Source organism: Lepus europaeus, chromosome 4, assembly GCF_033115175.1.
Source record: "Lepus europaeus isolate LE1 chromosome 4, mLepTim1.pri, whole genome shotgun sequence".
Taxonomy (NCBI): Eukaryota; Metazoa; Chordata; class Mammalia; order Lagomorpha; family Leporidae; genus Lepus; species Lepus europaeus.
This window is the reverse complement of record NC_084830.1, coordinates 40,763,746-40,783,946: the sequence shown is the minus strand read 5'-3', so window position 1 is coordinate 40,783,946 and position 20,201 is coordinate 40,763,746. Positions and strand designations below refer to the sequence as shown.

At 42.6% G+C, this 20,201-nt stretch overlaps 1 protein-coding gene across 1 annotated transcript in view; it reads right to left on the bottom strand.

The window, feature by feature from the left end:
- The window catches only part of UBR5 (ubiquitin protein ligase E3 component n-recognin 5), a 147,121-nt gene that overhangs the window by 74,647 nt on the left and 52,273 nt on the right, over positions 1–20,201 (bottom strand). The window contains exons 6-9 of the mRNA XM_062188161.1: positions 16,583–16,772; positions 15,922–16,081; positions 15,182–15,331; positions 12,817–13,028 (exon numbers count right to left, since the gene is read on the bottom strand). Of these exons, the coding sequence (XP_062044145.1) occupies positions 12,817–13,028; positions 15,182–15,331; positions 15,922–16,081; positions 16,583–16,772 (712 nt within the window). The remainder of the gene's footprint in view (positions 1–12,816; positions 13,029–15,181; positions 15,332–15,921; positions 16,082–16,582; positions 16,773–20,201) is intronic.

The window sequence follows — 20,201 nt, the reverse complement described above, 5'->3', positions numbered from 1 at the left end:
GTCAGTGTGCCTCAGGGTACACCCTAGATGAGCCACACGGATCCCACTGCTCTTGAAAACACACTATATACAAACATACCAGCCACAAGAAGATAACAGGAAAATCATCTCTTATTTCTTATTTATCCTTGTAAAGGAAACTACACGTAGAGAAATATGAACAAAAGGACTGTATTTTAGCTCACCCACTTCCTTATGTCATAGCAAACAATCCTTTTATTGTTTAAATGAACAATGAAAGGCTGCTTCTCAGCCAGTTGGGCTCACTTCTGTCCAACTAGAGAAAGTGTGGACAGACACGTTTCCTTAATGATCAGGACCTGCAGAGCATTTCATTAAAAAATTAAAAATCAAATAATTAGAAGTTGGATCTAGGCCGGCGCCGTGGCTTAACAGGCTAATCCTCCACCTTGCGGCACCGGCACACCGAGTTCTAGTCCCGGTTGGGGCGCTGGATTCTATCCCAGTTGCCCCTCTTCCAGGCCAGCTCTCTGCTATGGCCCGGGAAGGCAGTGGAGGATGGCCCAAGTCCTTGGGCCCTGCACCCGCATGGGAGACCAGGAGAAGCACCTGGCTCCTGGCTTTGGATCAGCGAGATGCGCCGGCCGCAGCGGCCATTAGAGGGTGAACCAACGGCAAAAAAGGAAGACCTTTCTGTCTGTCTCTCACTATCCACTCTGCCTGTCAAAAAAAAAAAAAAAACAAAAGAAGAAGAAGAAGAAGAAGTTCGATCTAACCAGTAAATTTACAACTGGCTGAATAAACAGGTCATCAACCAAATCAGAAAGTTCTTCCCAATGGGCTAGCACTGTGGTTCAGCAGTTTAAGCTGCTACCTACAATGCCAACATCCCATATGAGTGCTGGTTTAGAGTCCTGGCTGCTCCACTTGTTAAAAATATTTATTAACTGAGGCAGATACTGAGGTATGGAGGGTAAAGCTGCTGGGGGGGGGGGGGGGGTAGAAAAAAGAAAGATGTTAATTAGAAAGGCAGAGTTCCGGGGGAAGAGCGAGAAAGACAGAGAGTTCTATCAGCTGGTTCACTCCCAGATGGCTCAATGGCTGGACCAAAGCCAGCAGCCAGGAGCTTCTTTTGGGTCTCCCACATGAACAGCAGGAGCCGTCAGGCCATTTTCCACCACTGATGCTGTGCTTTCCTAGGAACATCGGCAGCAAACTGAATAGGAGGCGGAGCAGCCAGGATTCCAACCAGTGCCCATAAGGGATGCCGGCATCACAGACGGAGCAATTACCCACTAAGCCACAAGGCCAGCATTAGCTGCTCCATGTTTGATCTGGTTCCCTGGTACTTGGGCCCCTATACCTATGTAGGAGACCTGGATGGAGGTCCAGGCTACTGGATTTACTCTGGCGCAGATCCAGCTACTGCAGCCATTTGAGGAGTGAACCAGCAGATGAAAGATTTTTCTCTTTTTCTGTTAACTTTGAGTTTCAGATAAATAAACAATTCTTTTTATAATGCACATTTTATAAAGATTTATTTATTTGAAAGGCAGAGTTATAGAGAGGCAGAGAGAGAGAGATGTCTTCCATCCACTAGTTCACTCCCCAGATGGCCACAATGGCTGGAGCTGAGCCGATCCAAAGTCAGGAGCCTGGAACTTCTTCTGGGTCTCCCACGTGGGTGCAGGGGCCCAAGGACTTGGGCTATCTTTTGCTTTCCATAGCGGAGAGCTGGATCAGAAGTAGAGCAGCTGGGACTCAAACAGAAGCCCATATGAGATGCTGGCACTGCAGGCAGCAGCTTTACATGCTATGCCACAGCACTGGTCCCAATAAACAAATCTTGAAAGAGAGAGAGACAGACAGACAGATGGAAGGAGGGAGGAGGGAAGGAAGAGATTTATTTACTTATTTGAAAGGCAGAGCAACAAGTAAGGTGGAGCAGAGTGAGTGAGTAAGTAAGGGCACTCCTTCATCCACTCCCCAAATGGCCACAACAGACAGTTCCAGGACAGGAGGAAGCCCAGAGCTGCACAAAGTCTCCCACCTGGGTCATCGTCTGCTGCCTTCCCAGGCACATTAGTAGGAAAGTGGACTGGAAGTACAGCAGCTGAGAATCAAATCAGCACACTGATATGTGATGCTGGCATCACAAGCAGCAGCTTATACCACACCAGCCCCTCTGTTTCCACCTGCAATATTTAACTTAGTTCTTCGTATTCTACTTCTAACACTCATTTTACCACTAATAAGTCACTTTAGCTTCTTTTACCTTGAGGAGGTACGGAGGCGATATGGAGACAGTAAGGAGAGATAGACAGAGAGCACAAGCATTGCCCTATCCACCACTGATGGCTGTTTCACTCCCCCAAAGACCTGCAAAGGGCTAGACAAAGCCAGACCAAAGCCAAGAACCAGGAACTCAATCCAGGTCTCTCATGAGTGGCAGGACACAAGTTACTTGAACCATCACTGCTGCCTCTTAGAGTCTGCATTAGCCAGGATGTTGGAGTCAAGAGCCAGAGCCACCTAAGAAACCCAAGTACTCCTTATGAGACAGGGGCACTTGACCAATAGGCTAAACACCTATTCCCTAGACTCTTTTTCTAAAAATGTTAGGGGTAGGCATTGTGGCACTGGAATCAAACCACTGCTGGGATGCCTGCACCCCACATCAGTACCTACAATGAAATCCTGCCTCCACCTCTGCTTCTGACCCAGCATCCTGCGAATAAGGCGCCTGGGAGGGAACAGATAATGGCTCAGGCACTGAGTCCCTGAGGCCCACACAGGGAATCCGGATGGAGTTCTGGGACCTGGTTTAGCCCTGGTCCAGGCAGTTACAGGAATCTGGAGAGTCAATCACTGGATGGAAGCTCTTCCCAACTCCTTCTCTGTCGTGTTGCTTTTCAAATAAATAAAAATGAGTATATAAACATGAATAAAAACAAATTTTAATATTTATAACATGTCATAGGACACGTGTAGGTAGTAAATATTTACTACAGTGAAGATTAACCTGTTTCACTCCAGTTACTAAGTCACAACAGCACCTATGTTTGAAATCTCAAAACACGTTATTGACAAGAATTGCTGATATACATTTTTCTAGACTAGTTCATCCCACATGTCTGCCACTTTGTATCCTTTAATTATATCTCCCCAATTTCTACCTTTGCACCCCTGCCCGCAGTAAATACCAGTTTTTGTTTTTGGTCTAAGAGTTGTCACAGAGATAGAGGGAGAAACACAGAGATCATCCACTCACTGCTTCCCTCCCCAGATGTCCAACAGCAGGGGCTGGGCCAGGCCAAAGCCAAAAGGGGCTTCTTCCAGGTCTCCCACGTGGGTGGCAGGGGCCCAAGCACCTAGGTCATCTTTGCTGCTTTTGGCAGGCACGTTAGCAGGGAGCTGGATCAGAAGAGGAACAGCCAGGACTTGCACTGGTGCCCACATGGGATGCCAGCATGACAAGCAGAGGCTTTGCCAGCTACACCACAGTGCTGGCCTTGGTAACTACTGTTTTACTCTCTGCATGTTCCCTTATCATCGAGCTTAAGATTTCACATGAGATCGTGTAAAATTTTTCTAGTGCCCGAATGGCACTAGAACCCAAGGTGCCGGCACCGCAGACAGAGGATTAGCCTATTGAGCTGCGGCGCCGGCCAGCACAGTCCCTTTTAAATACTTTTGCTTCTGTAGTATAGCTTTGGGTGTGGTCACAAACACACTACTAGGGACAATGTCCAAGAGCCGTTCCCCATACTTGCTCTTAGGAGTTTGACGGCCTCAGCTGTTATGTTTAGGCCTGTTGTACCTCTTCAGTGGAGTTTTGTGAAAGATGTAAGATAAGGATCCAATTTTATGCTTTTGCATGTGGAAGTCCAGTTTGTCCAGTACCATTTCTGGAAGAGACTATCCTTTCTCAAAAGTGTTCTTTTGTACGCTTGTTCAAAATTCCCATCCACGCTTGGATTCAGTGCTGGGCTCTCTGTTCAGTTTCAATGGTCTATGTGCCTGTTTTTTATGCCAATACCATAATGTTTTGATTATTACTGTTTTTCTTTCTCAGTATCTGGCAACTTTTTGAATGTGTGTGTGGTTCCATAAAAAATTGTAAGACTGCTTTTCCCGTTTCTGTGAAGAATAATACCACTGGAATTTGTTAGAGCCCACATCAAATCAATATAATACTTTGAGTGGTAGGGACATTTTAATTCTTCCAAGTCATGAACATCGTGTCTCCTTCCATTTACTTGTGTCTTCTTCAATTTCTTCCATCGATGTTTTTATATCTTTCCGTGTACAAATCTTTCATCTCCTTGTTTTCATGGATTCCCAAGTCGTTTTTGTTGGTTTTCCTTTTTTGGCAGGGGGCAGGGATATTATAATCATAATGTTTTCTTAATTTCTTTTACATCTAAATTGTTATTCCTATAGAGAAATGCTGCTGCCTTTTGTCTTCAGATTTTGCATTCTAAAACTTTACTGAATTCACTTATTAGTTCTAACAGTTTTCTTATCAAATATTTGGGTTTTCTATAAATTAGATATCATCTGCAAAGAGATAATTTTTACCTCTGTCTTTCCAGTTTGGATGCCTTTGATTTTGTTATGTGTGACTGTTCAAAATTCTAACCCTAGTACTATTTTGGGTAAAAGTGGCAAAAGTGGGAAGGCCTGCTTATTGTCAGATCTTAAAGGAAAATCTTGGGGCCAGCACTATGGCGCAGTGGGTAAAGCCGCCACCTGCAGTGCCGGCATCCCATATGGGCTCCGGTTTGAATCCCAGCTGTTCCACTTCTGATCCAGCTCTCTACTATGGCCTAGGAAAGCAGTAGAAGATGGCCCAGGTCCTTGGGCCGGTGCACCTACGTGGGAGACCTGGAAGAGGCTCCTGGCTCCTCATTTTGGATCAGCACAGCTTTGGCCATTATGGCCAGTTGGGGAGTGAGCCAGCGGATGGAAAACCTCTCTCTCTCTGCATAACTCTGACTTTGAAATAAATAAATCTTAAAAATTTTTAAAAAAATTTTAAATGGTAAAATCTTTATTTTTCTTCTCCTTTTAATTATGATGTTAGCTGGCCAGCGCCACAGCTCATTTGGCTAATCCTCCGCCTGCGGCGCCAGCACCCTGGGTTCTAGTCCCAGTTGGGGCGCTAGATTCTGTCCTGGTTGCTCCTCTTCCAGGCCAGCTCTCTGCTGTGGCCCGGGAGGGCAGTGGGCCCTGCACCCACATAGGAGACCAGGAGGAAGCACCTGGCTCCTGGCTTCAGATCAGGGCAGAGCACCTGCCGTAGCGGCCATTTGAGGGGTGAACCAATGGAAAAAAAAAGGAAGACCTTTCTCTCTCTCTCTCTCTCTCTCTCTCACTGTCTAACTCTGCCTGTCCCCCCCCCCCCCCAAAAAAAAGACGGTAGCTGTGGGTCTTTCATTTTTTTTTAAACCTTAATTAAGTTAAGGTAATTTCTACACCTGTGTTGTTAAAGTTGTTTTTTTTTAAATCAAGAAAGGATGCTAAATATGCTTTTTTTTTTCTTTTTTCTTTTTTTAGCATCAATTGAGAGGATCTTGTGTTCTTTTTCAATCTGTTAATGTGGTATACTAGAGAGACTGATTTGCATCTATCAAGCCTGGCTTGCATGCCAGTGATATGTGTCAATTAGATATGATGTGTAATCTTTTTGATGTGATGCTACATTTGGATTGTTAATTTTCAACTGAGGGTTTTTATATCAATGCCCATCAAACATACTGACTGCAGTTTTCTTTTCTTACAGTGTCTTTGGCTTACATGTCAAAGGTGATGCTGGCCTTGTGAAATGTATTTGGTTTAGATTCTTGTTAGAAGTAGACTGGTAACAAGCACATATATGCTCACATTTACACATAAGGTATTTGACAACATAAACCAAAATTCTATGCTTGGAAAAATAAACCGAAGATGACTGGGGCCAGCGCTGTGGCGCAGTAGGTTAATCCTCCGCCTGCGGTGTTAGCATCCCATGTGGGCGTCAGTTCTAGTCCCGGCTGCCCTTCCTCCAATCCAGCTCTCTGCTGTGGCCTGGGAGAACAGTGGAGGACGGCCCAGGTGCCTGGGCCCCTGCACCCTCATGGGAGACCAGGAAGAAGCACCTGGCTCCTGGCTTCGGATCAGCGCAGCTCTGACCGTTGCGGCCGTTTGGGGAGTGAACCAACAGAAGGAAGACCTTTCTCTCTGTCTCTCCCTCTCACTGTCTGTAACTCTACCTACCTCTCAAATAAATAAATAAAATCTTTAAAAAAAATATTGAAAATTGAAAATGAACTTTGTTAGATAAACTAACTGAACGATTACCTCTTCTTATCAAAGCAGCTGTATTATCAGTTATACCAAGTATAATACAGTCACATGCAAGCCAGAAAAATCAAAGTTGATGTTTTCAGGCAAAACTCTTTGGAAACCAGAATAAACTTGGCTAGTTCAACCATGAACATTCCTGGACATGGAGTTAAGAGAGCAGACTTAGGACACTCCCCTTACTTCTCACTTTGTATATACAGACACACCTGTTTATTTCCTATTACACTGAAATATTACTATAACAAAACATTTTACTAATTAGTATTCTACTCTAAACAAAAGTGGCATGCTCTGTATTTTTCCTCAGTTTGCACTGTATTCACTAATAACAGAGAGCTTCACACACAAAATACAACTGCTGTATAGACCCACTTAGGAACACCCAAACACTCAGATCTACTGGTCCCCTTCACCCCTCCATGACCTGCAGGTACCACCTGTTCTCTCTTCCTAGGGCAAGACTATGCTGATCATTGCTCTTTACCATCACATAAGATTTTATGAAGCTATGAAATTCCAAGTTAATTAGTAGAGAAAAAATGTAAACTATCATCTAGCAATCTGACACACTGAGGATTACAGAAATACACAATTCTGGAAAAATAATTATACAGCCACCAAACTTTTTTAAAAAATCAGATCACAATCCAGGGTATAAATAAATCTACCTTTAAGAATAAATATTGGAGGGGCCGGCACTGTGGTGTAGTGGGTAAAGCCACCACCTGCAGTGCTGGCATCCCATATGGGCACCAGTTCATGTCCCAGCTGTTCCATTTCTGATCCCGCTCTCTGCTATGGCCTGGGAAAGCAGAAGATGGCCCAAGGGCCCTGCACCCATGTCAGAGACCTGGAAGAAGCTCCTGGCTCCTGGCTTCAGATTGGTGCAGCTCTAGGCATTGTGGCCATCTGGGGAGTAAACCAGCGGACGGAAGAACTCTTTCTCTCTTTCCCTATGACTCTCTGAAACTCTGCCTTTCAAATAAATATTGGGGCACTAGTGCTTTGTTACAGTAGGTTATGTTTCTGCCTGCAGCACCAGCATCCAATATGGGTGCTGGTTCGTGTCCTGGCTCTACTATAGGACTGGGAAAGCAGTCCTATAGTAGAGAGTCCTATAGAAAGTTGGCCCAAGTGCTTGGGTCCCTGCACCCAAAGGAAGCTCCTGGGTCCTGGCTTTGGATGGGCTCAGTTACAGCCATTTGGGCAGTGAACCAGTGGAGAGAAGACCTCTCTGTCGTTCCCTATCTCTGTCTATAACTCTACCTCTTAAATAAATAAATCTTTAATTTGAAAGAAAAAAAACTGGAGTCAGCATTGTGGTAGAGCAGATTAAGCCACTGCCTGCAATGCCAGCATCCCATATGAGCACCAGTTTGAGTTCTGGCTGCTCCAATTCAGATCCATCACCCTGCTAAAGTACTTGACATGGGTCCCTACCACCCACGTGTGTGATATGGATGAAGTTCCAGGCTCCTGGTTTTGGTATGGCCCAACTCCAAGTGCTACAGCCATTTGGGGAGTGAACCAGCAAATGGAAGATATCTCTGTTTCTTCCCTCTCGGTAACTCTGCCTTTCAAATAATTATTTTTTAATTTTAAAGGAATATATTAATTTATGACTTATTACTGAAGTAGCACCTTGACAGTAGGGACTCCATTTTGGAGAACCTGAGACTCCATTCTGGGAAGGCGCCCCCCCACACCGTGAGACTCTGGTCTGAAACTATGATCTAAAACAGTAGAACAATAGCAGTCCACTACATCACACCTGGCAGAGCATAGAAACCCCCAGCATGATCGCTCAAGCTTGGAAGTGAGTAGGCTACACCTGGGTTAATGATAAAAATGTAATTTGTCTATGTCCTACATATGATTAAAACCAATACCTGGATTAATGTCAAGATTATAATTGGAATTGTTAAGATTGTAACTGGTATTGTCAAGATTATAATTGATACTAGTTTTGCATAGGTTTAGGTCAGCTTGACCCCAGTAACCATGTATTCCCCCCGATCCTAGCAACCATGTATTCCCCTCCCGATTTTGCGGTTTTTGCCTTTATAAACCCTGTTGCTTTGGGCTTCAGGGTCGAGAGTTCTTTAGGGCATGCGCCCACTCTCCACCGCCGGCAATAAAGGACCATCAAATTTTATCAATGTGTGGAGCTCCTTTGTTTGCACTCGCTCAGGTACAACATTACCATCTGTCTCCTGCCCTAGACTTTAAGTTCCAGGAAGACAGGCTCAGTACCTGGTGTTGGTGACCCACAAAGAGCCAGGAGCTTGGCAGCCATCAAAAATGTATACTTGGAAAAGATATGGTGACGGACCCAGGCTTGGCAACTGTTCTGGGTTCCAACGTGTAAGTCTAAGTTTGATGTTCAAACTGCCCTGAGCAGGGTTCCTAGTGGCTACTTCATTACACCCTCCACTCTCCTGGGGCTGGTTCCTCTGTCAGGTGCATCCTGACATCCTATCTCCCTGCGTTGTCCACCTACCTCTCAGTAAAGCCTTCCTCTCGTCAGGGTTTATTACTTCAACTTACCTTGAGAAACCAACACAGTTCCCATACTGCCTGCTACTTCACGTTCCTTACCCTGTGCCCCTGTACAGTTCTCATGTTGTCCAAAAGCTACCTGAAGGCAAGGCCTTTTTTCCCTTTAAAGCTCTTCACATTCTCTGAGTGTATTGAATCCTGCAAACAAGCACCTAATACTATTTGTTGATGACCATGATAATGTTTAACAGTTTAATTATGCTAAAGCTATTTTATTTCCTGGGACTGAAAATGTTGATGTCTAAATTGCGATCAAGAGGTAACAAAAAGTGTTTTTCACTGATACTATCTTAAATTAGTTTAGTACAAAAAAGGAATATGGAGGACACTTGCCAAAAGTCTGCATAGTGTCAAGATTTGCTAACATGTTGAGTATCTGTCCGAAAACAAACTGCACCTAAAAACACGTTCTTCATGAAAGGCCAACAAAGGCTGTCTGAATCTAACAGACGCAATGATTGGGTCAACATTTGCTAACCTTTTACGGTTCAAACATACTTTCGCTAATCGAAAAAGAGTATCTGATTAAGAAGCCCAAGCTAATATAAGATGACACATTTTTTTTAAAAAAGATTTATTTACTTGAAAGGTGGTATTACAGAGAGAGAGAGAGAGACCGATCTTCCATCTGTTGGTTCACTCCCCAAATGGCCAAAACAGTCAGAGCTGAGCCAATCCGAAGCCAGGAGCCTGGAGCTTCTTCTGGGTCTCCCATGTATGTACAGGGGCCCAACAACACTGGCCCTGGGACTTTTTACTTTATGTTTTTTAAGATTTATTTCAAATTCACAGACAGACAGACAGACAGGCCAACAGAGACACACACAGAGATCTTCTATCTGCTAGTTCACTCCCCAGCGGCCACAATAGCCACAATGGCTGGGCTGGGCCAGGCCAAGGCCAAAAGCCTGGAGCTTATTCTGCATTTCCTACATCAGTGACAGAGGCCCAAGGACTTGGGCCATTGTCCACTGCCTTTTTTAATTTTTTTTTTTTTTTGACAGGCAGAGTGGACAGTGAGAGAGAGAGAAAGGTCTTCCTTTACCGTTGGTTCACCCTCCAATGGCTGCCGCGGCTGGTGCACTGCGGCCGGCGCACCGCGCTGATCCGAAGCCAGGAGCCAGGTGCTTCTCCTGGTCTCCCATGCGGGTGCAGGGCCCAAGGACTTGGGCCATTGTCCACTGCCTTTTTTAATTTTTTTTTTTTTTTGACAGGCAGAGTGGACAGTGAGAGAGAGAGAAAGGTCTTCCTTTACCGTTGGTTCACCCTCCAATGGCTGCCGCGGCTGGTGCACTGCGGCCGGCGCACCGCGCTGATCCGAAGCCAGGAGCCAGGTGCTTCCTCCTGGTCTCCCATGCGGGTGCAGGGCCCAAGGACTTGGGCCATCCTCCACTGCCTTCCCGGGCCACAGCAGAGAGCTGGACTGGAAGAGGAGCAACCGGGACAGAATTCGGTGCCCCAACCAGGACTAGAACCTGGGGTGCTGGCGCCTCAGGTGGAGGATTAGCCTAGTGAGCCACAGCGCCAGCCCCACTGCCTTTTACAGGCCATTTAACAGAGAGATGGATTGGGTAGTGGAACAGCCGAGGACTTGACGGTGTCACGGGTGGTAACTTTACACACTATGCCAGCCCCATGATGGCACTATTAAAACATGATCCATGGGGGGCAGGGGCAGTGCCAACAGCAAAAGTGTTGCGGCGCAGCAGGCTGCTTGCTGTGATGCTGGAATCCAATGTCTTGGCTGCTCCACTCCCAACCCAGCTCCCTGTTATCTGCTAAGAAGACATCCAAGATGGCCCAGGTGCTTGGACCCCTGCTACCCACTTGGGAGACCATGACGGAGCTGCTGTCTCCTGGTTTCAGCCTGGCCCAGCTCAGTTTTTGTGGCCATTTGGGGAGAGAAACAATGGGTGGAAGATCTTCCTGTCTCTCTTGCTATTACAAAATAAATAAATCTTTAAAGCAAAATGAAACAGACTGGGGCTGCCACTGAGGCACAGTGTGGCTAAGGAAGCTGCTTGTAATGCTGGAATCTCAAAGTACTGATTCCAATCTCAGTTGCTCCACTTGCCATTCAGTTTCCTGCGAAGGCAACCAAAGATAGCTCAAGTACTTGAGCCCCTACAACCCATATAGAGACCAGGATAGAGTTCCTGGCTCCTGGCTTTGGCCTGGCCCAGCTCTATGTGGGGGCCATTTGGGTAGTGAATCTGTGATTGGAGGATCTCTGTCTCTCTCTCTCTCTCTCTCTCTCTCTCTCCATCAATCCACCTTTCAAATAAATACATGAATAAACCTTTAAAAAAAATATGGGGCCATCACCTGGGGTACTGGGGAATGCCACTGCCTAAGACAATAGCATCACACACAGCGTCAGTTCAAGTTTCGGCTGCTCCACTTCCAATCCAGCTCCCTGCTAATTTGTCTGGAAAAGCAGCAGAAGATGGCCCAAGTGCTAGGCCCCTGTAACCACATTGGAGGCCAGAAAGAAGTTCCTGACTCCTGGCTCCAATCTGATCCAGCCCTAGCTGTTGCAGCCATTTGGGGAGTAAACCAGAAGATAGAAAAATCTCTTGTTTCTCCCTCTCTAACTGTGCCTTTCAAATGAATAAAAAGAAATCTTAAAGGACAAAAAATATTGCATACTACATGATTTAGGAGTCCTCGACTACTTCCTGCCAATATTAAACAGACCCAGCCCTAACATGATCCAGGCAGGGAAATAGGGAACAATGAACAATGCACCCCCAACCCTCTCTACAAAAGTTAAAAACTTAATGGTTTACATCGCTCCCAAAGCATGAACTAAAAATAAAAGTAAACTCAGGATATTTCAAGTTTTATGGAAATAAGAGAATGCAACCCAGGGGAAGTTTGGCAGCTACCAAAGAAAACAGAATAATCTTTTGATTCCAAAGAGGCTAATTAAAATTCATGTTCCTTCCTGCATTCAAGCTTTCCACATGAACTGAATGCAGAGGAAAATAAAGGAGCTGCATCAAGACTCACAGTAACCGTGGAAACATAAATTGAGAAAGTTAAATAATATCTTCTTTCATTATCCCAAATTCAAGTTCAAGTTCAAAGCAAGAAAGAAATCCTTATCAGATTCTCTTTATCTGCTACAATTAACCTGGACGTTCTAATCTTTTAGCTCATATTTGCTTATAAGAATTTCCTACCCATCTGGCTCCAAAAATAAGGAAAGATAAAGGTACTATTAAAAATGAAAACCACACAGCTTCTTATAGGAGCCTTTGAAGATGAGCTACCGATCACTTAACACAATGAAACATACATACCATCGCTCTTTCATTTATGGCGATGATGGACTCTCATTTAAATATCTGAATCAACGTAACAAGTCCTATACGCTTCCTAAAATCCACTAATTTTTATTCCCCAGGAGCAGAGCACAGCTCTGTTCAGTTGGCTTTGCCTCTCCTAACAATCACAGCAGAAGTGTCTGTCGGAACTGTCATAACATGGGCCAGCTAACTAGTCAAAGAACAAAGTCTCCCTCCAGCCCTGACATTTATGCTGCATCAAGGACCACACACTTGCCCATCTAACTTTCCAAATTTGACAAAATGAACTTCTACCAAGAAATCCAAGTTACTGAATTCATGACGACCAGAAAGCAAGTCCTAGAAGACATGCTGAGGTGTTAGCAAGAACATCCCTGTTTCTGATTTCATTAAGCAGGAGAAAAAGAAACACCAAGGAACACATCTCACTGAGATGACACATGAAACGAAAGATAAAGATGAACTCCTTCTATTTCATAAGAAAACAAAAATATTACTGTATGTCTTTGCTCTTTCTTTTTCTGAATGGTAGTATTAAAAAGTGAGTAAATACAACAGAAACCTTTCAGAAGAGAAAAAGAAGAAAGCTGCCATGAATCCATTTCAATGGAAAGGGTGTAACTTGTTTTCCAAATACCTTATCCGGCCACCACTGCAAATCTTCTCCTAGAGATACTGGACTTTGCACAGGTGTGTTCTTCTTATCCAAGTTTGGCTCTCCTTCCTTGCTGGTAGAGCCCCTCTCATTATCAAATGAGGCTCCATCCAGCCACCTTCGTTCACGTAAACGTAAAACGGATTCACGTTCACGCAACAGCTCAGAGTCTCTCTCTAAGGGAAGAAGGAGAACTGGTATGCAATTGGGTCACACCAGTGGGATAAAAGTAAGCCACTCTCTAGTAAAGACCCTTCAGGATGCAACTAACAGCAGTTTATCTACTCAAAAATTCTATGTAAATGTGTATCTAATAAGGCTGACATGCAACATTCAAAATATTAATCCTTTCAAACAAACTGTGAAAACTGCTTTTAGAGAATTGCTTTATTTTAAACTGAATTTGGAGGTTTTAAAATGGAATTTAAAATTTTTAGATTTCACTAAAAATGTTTACTATAAACATTTTTATTCATACATTAGAAAACGTGCATAAATTGTAATTCTAACACATTAAATACATAGGAGGGTACTTCAGAAGGTTCTGGAAACATAGAATTAAAAAACAATGTGCATTTTTCCATGAACTTTTGGAAGCAATCTATTTTAAGCAAACCAAAAAGAGCATCTGTTAGAAAGTATTGGGTTTGGGGGGAAAATATGCACTCACAGAAGAAAATACAAAAAAAATCAAACCAAAAGTCCAGTAATATAAACTAATTATAAGATATTCAACAATCTGGCCGGCGCCGCGGCTCACTAGGCTAATCCTCCGCCTTGCGGCGCCGGCACACTGGGTTCTAGTCCCGGTCGGGGCGCCGGTTCTGTCCCGGCTGCCCCTCTTCCAGGCCAGCTCTCTGCTGTGGCCAGGGAGTGCAGTGGAGGATGGCTCAAGTGCTTGGGCCCTGCACCCCACGGGAGACCAGGATAGGCACCTGGCTCCCGCCATCGGATCAGCGCGGTGCGCCGGCCGCAGCGGCCACTGGAGGGTGAACCAACGGCAAAAGGAAGACCTTTCTCTCTGTCTCTCTCTCTCTCACTGTCCACTCTGCCTGTCAAAAAATAAAAATAAAATAAAATAAAATTAAAAAAAAAAAGATATTCAACAATCTGAGTCCTCGGTTAGGGTGATTATATATGCAGGATTTTCATATATAAATCATTTAAAATATTTTGAGGAATGAAAAAGATACTGTTTGTTTTTCTTAGGAATCTTTAAAGTTTTAGTTACAAAAATGCTTTTCCTGCAATTGGCCTACAAACTGTCTACAGCCGTTTTTTTCCCCACTTTGTTCATACATAATTTTCCAAGATAAGGAAATTAATATAAATTTTACATGGCTCAAACAATAAAGAATAGAGAAAATATTTAGGTGAAACATATAAGCAGCCACATATGGAGGTCAAAAGTACAAGTATCAACTATTTCAAATGATTAAAATTGAAAATAATGCCTATAATACACAAACTTAGGAAAAGAAAAAGGGAGAAAATTAAGGAGTTACTTTTATTAAATACTGAAAATTTGAAAAAGCAATACTAGATAAATTTTAGGCAATTAAGTATGCCTTTATTTTACAATCTTTATAACTCAACTGTGTTCAAAACATTTAAAGATCGCCATCAAACTGTTATTTTAAAACTGGTTTTTAAATTCTGATTTTAAGTACTTATGTACTTGCAATGAGGTTTTAATTGAATATAGAATGTCTTCTAGTTTATTAGTGATCCCTAAGTAGTTGGCTTTTGTTATTTGAATCAAGCAATTTTATATTCTGGAAAGTGAAAATACTGGCTTAAAGTTCGAATGCAAACTAAAGCTATACCAACACAGCAAGGTTGGTTTCAATGATTTCTACCACCTCCTACAATGTTCACTTTGTTGAGGAGTTTAAACTTTTGAAAATAGCATTTTAATAAACTAACCACTCTATACATTTAAAATTGGTCACTCATTCTAGTAAGTTCTTCAGATTTGATTCTAACCGTGATTGAAAATGAACAGAACTGTTTTGCTCAAACTAAGGAGACTTGTTTTCTGAATGCTGCATGTCACTATAAAGTAGAATTCTGCTTTTAGTTCAGAATCCATATTCCTAATTAAAAATACAGTTCAGTAAGTCACAAGCCTTGATTATGTATCTATTTCACAATGTGAATAAATAAGATCATCTATACAGTACTACTGTGGCTCTTCAAAATTAGAACAAGTGTTAATGCCAAAGCACCCCAAAACACTAATAAGTGATCATTTAATCTACTATTTTATTAGAAGCTCAAATACAGTCAATCTACCACTATCTTTCATACAGCCAGTCAGTGGTCAAAGAAATAAATACAAAATTACCTCGAGATGATCCCAGCCTGGACAGTGACGAACGACGAAAAGATGGGTAACCAAAATAGCTGATGTCTTCAGAAAACATGGCATCCGCATCAATAATGACACTTGGGTGGGCAGAGTGAATGTCAGCATCAAGCAGAGACATCAGATCCTCTACAAACAAACACACACAGGTAAACACGGCAGCTCCAAGAGTCCATCAAAGAGCTCAAAACATTAGAACACAATCACGTCAGGGGCTGACAGTACACACACAAAAAGAAACAACTACTTCAGAAATAAAATTAACATAAATTGTAAGGAACTTCAATTTACTACCAGTGTCAGGGCTACTTATTAATTAAAAAAAAAAAAAAAGATTACCTTATCTATTACATCATAGAGATGATAAGAGTCAAAACCCTTAAAACAGTAAAGCAATTACATATTTTCAGAAATAAGGGCATCAAAGAACAACAGTCTAAAGTTACCTGAAACTCCATTACACAATCATGGATTTATTGGGACCAAGCACAAGTCCAGTGAGAAAAAAAGTGTCTTCGTTTTCTCTTAAATGAAGCTTTACAATTAAACCAAGCAATTCTATAATGAGAAATATCTACCACCTTAGAAATAGTGGTCAGAAACTTAACTGTGGTCAGAAACTAAACTGCAAATTACAATTTCATCTGCAGTCAGAAGTCTATATGAGAATCACAGTGTGTGTGTGTGTGTGTGTGTTGGGGGGCGGGGGGAGCACCAACCTCCAGGCAAGTAAGATTCACTGGCTGTATCATCACCATCGTCTCCATCCTCATCGTCCCGGCTAAGTAAATTATTTACAGCAAGGTTTACATCAAGATTTGTTCGCTGAAGTTCCCGAATGATGACACTTCTGGATTTGCCTTGTAAAACAACTTGGGCCTGAAATAAAAAACAAAGGAGAGAGCCGGCACTGTGGCATAGTGGGTAAAGCCACTGCCTGCTAGTGCTCACATCTCATTTGGGCATGGTTCAGGCTGCACCACTTCCAAGTCCACTCTCTGCTACGGCCTGGGAAAGCAGAAGATGGTCCAAATCCTTGCGCCTCTGCATCCACATGGGAGACCTGGAAGAAGCTCTTGGCTCCTGGCTTCAGATCAGCCCAACTAAAGCCATTGTGGCCATTTGGGGAGTGAACCCGCGGATGGAAAACAACTCTGTCTACCCGTTGCCTCCCTGTAACTCTGCCTTCCAAATAAATAAATAAATCTTAAAAAAAAAAAAGGGGGGGGGGAGCACTATGCTAATTTTCTATTGAGTAAATTCAAAACCAGCTTTCCGGGATCAATACAGAAAATCAGTATCTCTCAATTCATGGTGAGTCATGCCTGCCACCCACCACGTTCACCTAAGGCTCAGGCCACGCGTTCTGCAAACCCGTACCTGTGAGATCAGCTCCTCGGGAATGACAGACGCTGGGATAACCGGCTGAGGCTGGCTGCCCAAGAGCCCAGAGCCTCGGTCCCGACCCGTCCGGATGACTCGAGTCTGTCGGCGGGAGTCCCGAGCTCCAGCTGAAGACCTGCCAGAGGATCCTCCTCCACTGCCACCCACTCCAGAACTCCAGCGGCTTCTAGATAGCAAAGAAGTTATAATAGTCAGTATTTTAAACAATCACTCTGCAAAACACCACTTTGGGCCTCATTTTCATTCTTTTAAGCTAAGATAAAGCTGACATACTATTTTACAATAGGGCTTTGACAAAAGCAAAAATAGAATCAAGCTTTAAAATAACACTGTCTCAATTTTTTCACTTTTAGAAAGATAAATACAATGCTTTTACATTATCTTAAAAGCTCCACAGCCACAGCTTTAAAATGAACACATCTCACCTCTGCATGAAGCACTCATCCGACTTAACTACCAACATTCTGCTGCTACGCAAAATTCAAACTCAGAGCTCACAATTCAAACTGCTTTGCACAGAATAAAATGCTCATTTACAAAGATGGTATTTCATTAATATTTACCAGTATTAACTACTTTAATCAAAGGGAAACTACCATTTAAAACAGGTTCACTACATTTTTTTCTTAAATATGAACAAATATGCAAAGGGAATGCCATCTGCATCTTAACTTATTGTCCCAAAGATGGCAACTGACAAGTTTCAAATCAAACTGCTTTTCCGCATTAAATCACATCTTAGAGAAAATGATCACACAAATCACTTCAGCCTTTAAATTGGGACAGTGCCACTTATCTTCCAAGTAAATCCATTACTTAACAGATTATTCAACCTAGAGAGAGACACTTTACTCCCAGCTTCCACAGCATGTACCTAAGGCTGAAACCTTCCACATGTGATTGCAGTTACTTTTAATTTGATTATCTAAATATGTTTTCTTTATAGAGTCTTGAAAATAACAACCAATAACAATTCTCCAACCAGTATACAACAAACCTTCTGGTTTATCTTCTTACTTTACTGGTTCAATGGCTACCTAAATAATCTAAAATTTTCTAAAACACCTTTCTTAGTAAAAGGAGAAAAGAAAAAGTATGTAATCCTTTGTGAAGGCCTTCTGTCACAAAGACAAATACTAAAGGATTCCCCTTACATGAGGCATCTAAAAAAGTCAGATTCATAGCAATCACAAAATAGGATGGTGGCTCCAGGGCCTAAAGCGGGAGGAGGAAAGGCGAACTGTTTTTCAGTGGGTATAGATTCATATTTGCAAGAAGCAAAAGTTCAACAAATATGCGACTATATAAATGGTTAAAATAGTGAACTGTACTTTTACCACAATTAAATAAAAATTTTAAATATGCAGTAAAAATTATGGTACCTAATAAAACACTATTCTAGAAATTTTCAAGTTATACGTATTAAGACAATTATGCAACAGAAAACAACATAGGATGAAAGAAACAAACAGGAATTCAAATCGGCTTTGGCACTTCTCATGATAGTCGCCTGTAAGTTGTACAACCTAGTTCTTGCAGGTGGAACTACTCTTTGGAATGCTTCAACATCCAAAAGCTAAATATACTACTTCAACTTGAAAACAGGAAACGCCACACTAAAGAGTTCTGAAAAGATACAACTGGGGTGACCATATATCACAGTATGCCTGGGACAGATAGCCAGTTTAAGTCTATTTCCTGAACTTAATTTCACTCAAAAATGCCCCCAAGTTTGAACAATAAATACATGGTCAACATAGATAAAAGTGAAGACTTGACATTTCCACCAAGGAATATGTGTCATTTTTGCTCCAAGAAAAGAAATACTAGAAAGCCTGATCAGATTTAAATGCTACCCAAGTAACATATCTATTCCTGGCCAGAGAGTACAGGCATCACAAACTCAAATCTCCATGAGAGACAGAAGCACAAACAAAGGCAGCCACAACAACAGGGTAGAGGGGAGAATGTCTGCCCATCAAAAACACTCAAATTCTTCTCTTTAAGCTCTGCTTGTTTTAATCCATTACAAGACCACCATCGTCAGTTTGCAATCTTTGCTACACAAATCTCAAAATGAATTTAGTTGAAAGAAAATTGTCAAAATATCTCTGGCTTTGCCCATTTGATTGTTATTGTAAAACGTTTTTTTCCACTCACCTTCTATGCAGTGTTTCTGCTATCGGAAGCCAAACGACCTACAAAGCCACATACCTGAACACTGTGTTCCTAAACATTCCTCTACAGCTCACTATCTGAAGACTCCTGTGTTAAACAGATAGTATTAACAGAGGCTCTTGGTGGCCACTGAAGACAACTACTGCAATCAGTGCTTCCCTTTATAATTCTAATGGGATATATAATGGTTTTTCTTTATTTCACAGGCAGAGACAAACACACACACACACACAAGGACAGGCAGACAGAGAGCTCCTATTTGCAAGTTCGCTCTCCAAATATCCACAACAGTCCATGCTAGGATAAGGTGGAAGCTGGTAGCTGGGAACTCAATTCAGGTTAGGGACAGGGACTCAATTACTTAAGCCATCCATCACCTGCTTCCCAGGGGCTGCACTGGCAGGAAGCTGGAATCAGGGGCCAGAGTCAAGAGTTGAAGCTAAGCATTCAGATGGGGGACACCAGGCTTCTTAACCATGTGGCCACTGCATACCCTGAGATAAATATCTTTTAATGCTGAACTAAAAACACAGGGAAAACCAAATACTACTTTGTTTTGCTTATCAGATTAATGCTACAATTCTGAGCTTATTACATAACACTCAAGGTACAGAGTGACTCACAATCAACTGAGCAAATCACACCTAGCACGGAATTAGTCCACAGCTTACAAACATAAACCCAATGGGTCAAGTCCTGCCTGTATACCTGGTTGGTCTGCGAAGTACATGTCATCAAAACAAAGAAAAAGCTGAGAAACTGACACAGTCAAGAGGAACCTAAAGAGAAATGATGAGTAAGTGTAATGGGATCCTAGATGGCATCCTGGGAAGGAAAAAATGGAAACCAGGTTTAAAAAAAATAAAATAAAGAAATATAAGTGCCCGGTGACTTCAGGTAACGTGCATGTGTAAATGGGGCTAGTGTTGTGGGGCACTGTGTTAGGCCACCGTCTGTGCCACCGGCATCCCGTGTCAGAGCACTGGTCAATTCCTGGCTGCCCTGCTTCCAATCCAGCTCCCTGATAACGCACATGGGCAAACAGCAGAATGGACTGAGTATGTGGGCCCTTGCCACCTACTTGGGAGACCAGGATGGAGTTCCAGGCTCTTGGCTTCAGCCTGGCCAAGCCCAGGGCCAGTGCAGCCATTTGGGTAATGAATCAGCAGATGAAAAGATTCTTTCTCCCTCTCTATGCCTTTCAACTATATAAAACAAATCTTTAAAACAATAATACTGTAGAGTAATGTATAGATATTCCATTCATTGAAATAAAAGTACCATACTAATATAAAATGTTGATACTAGCAAAAACTAGATACAGGGTACATGGGAGATTTTCAGTACTCGGTAATGTTTCAGTAAATCTGCAACTATCCTAAAATAGAAGTTTATTTTAGAAACAGACATACACAAA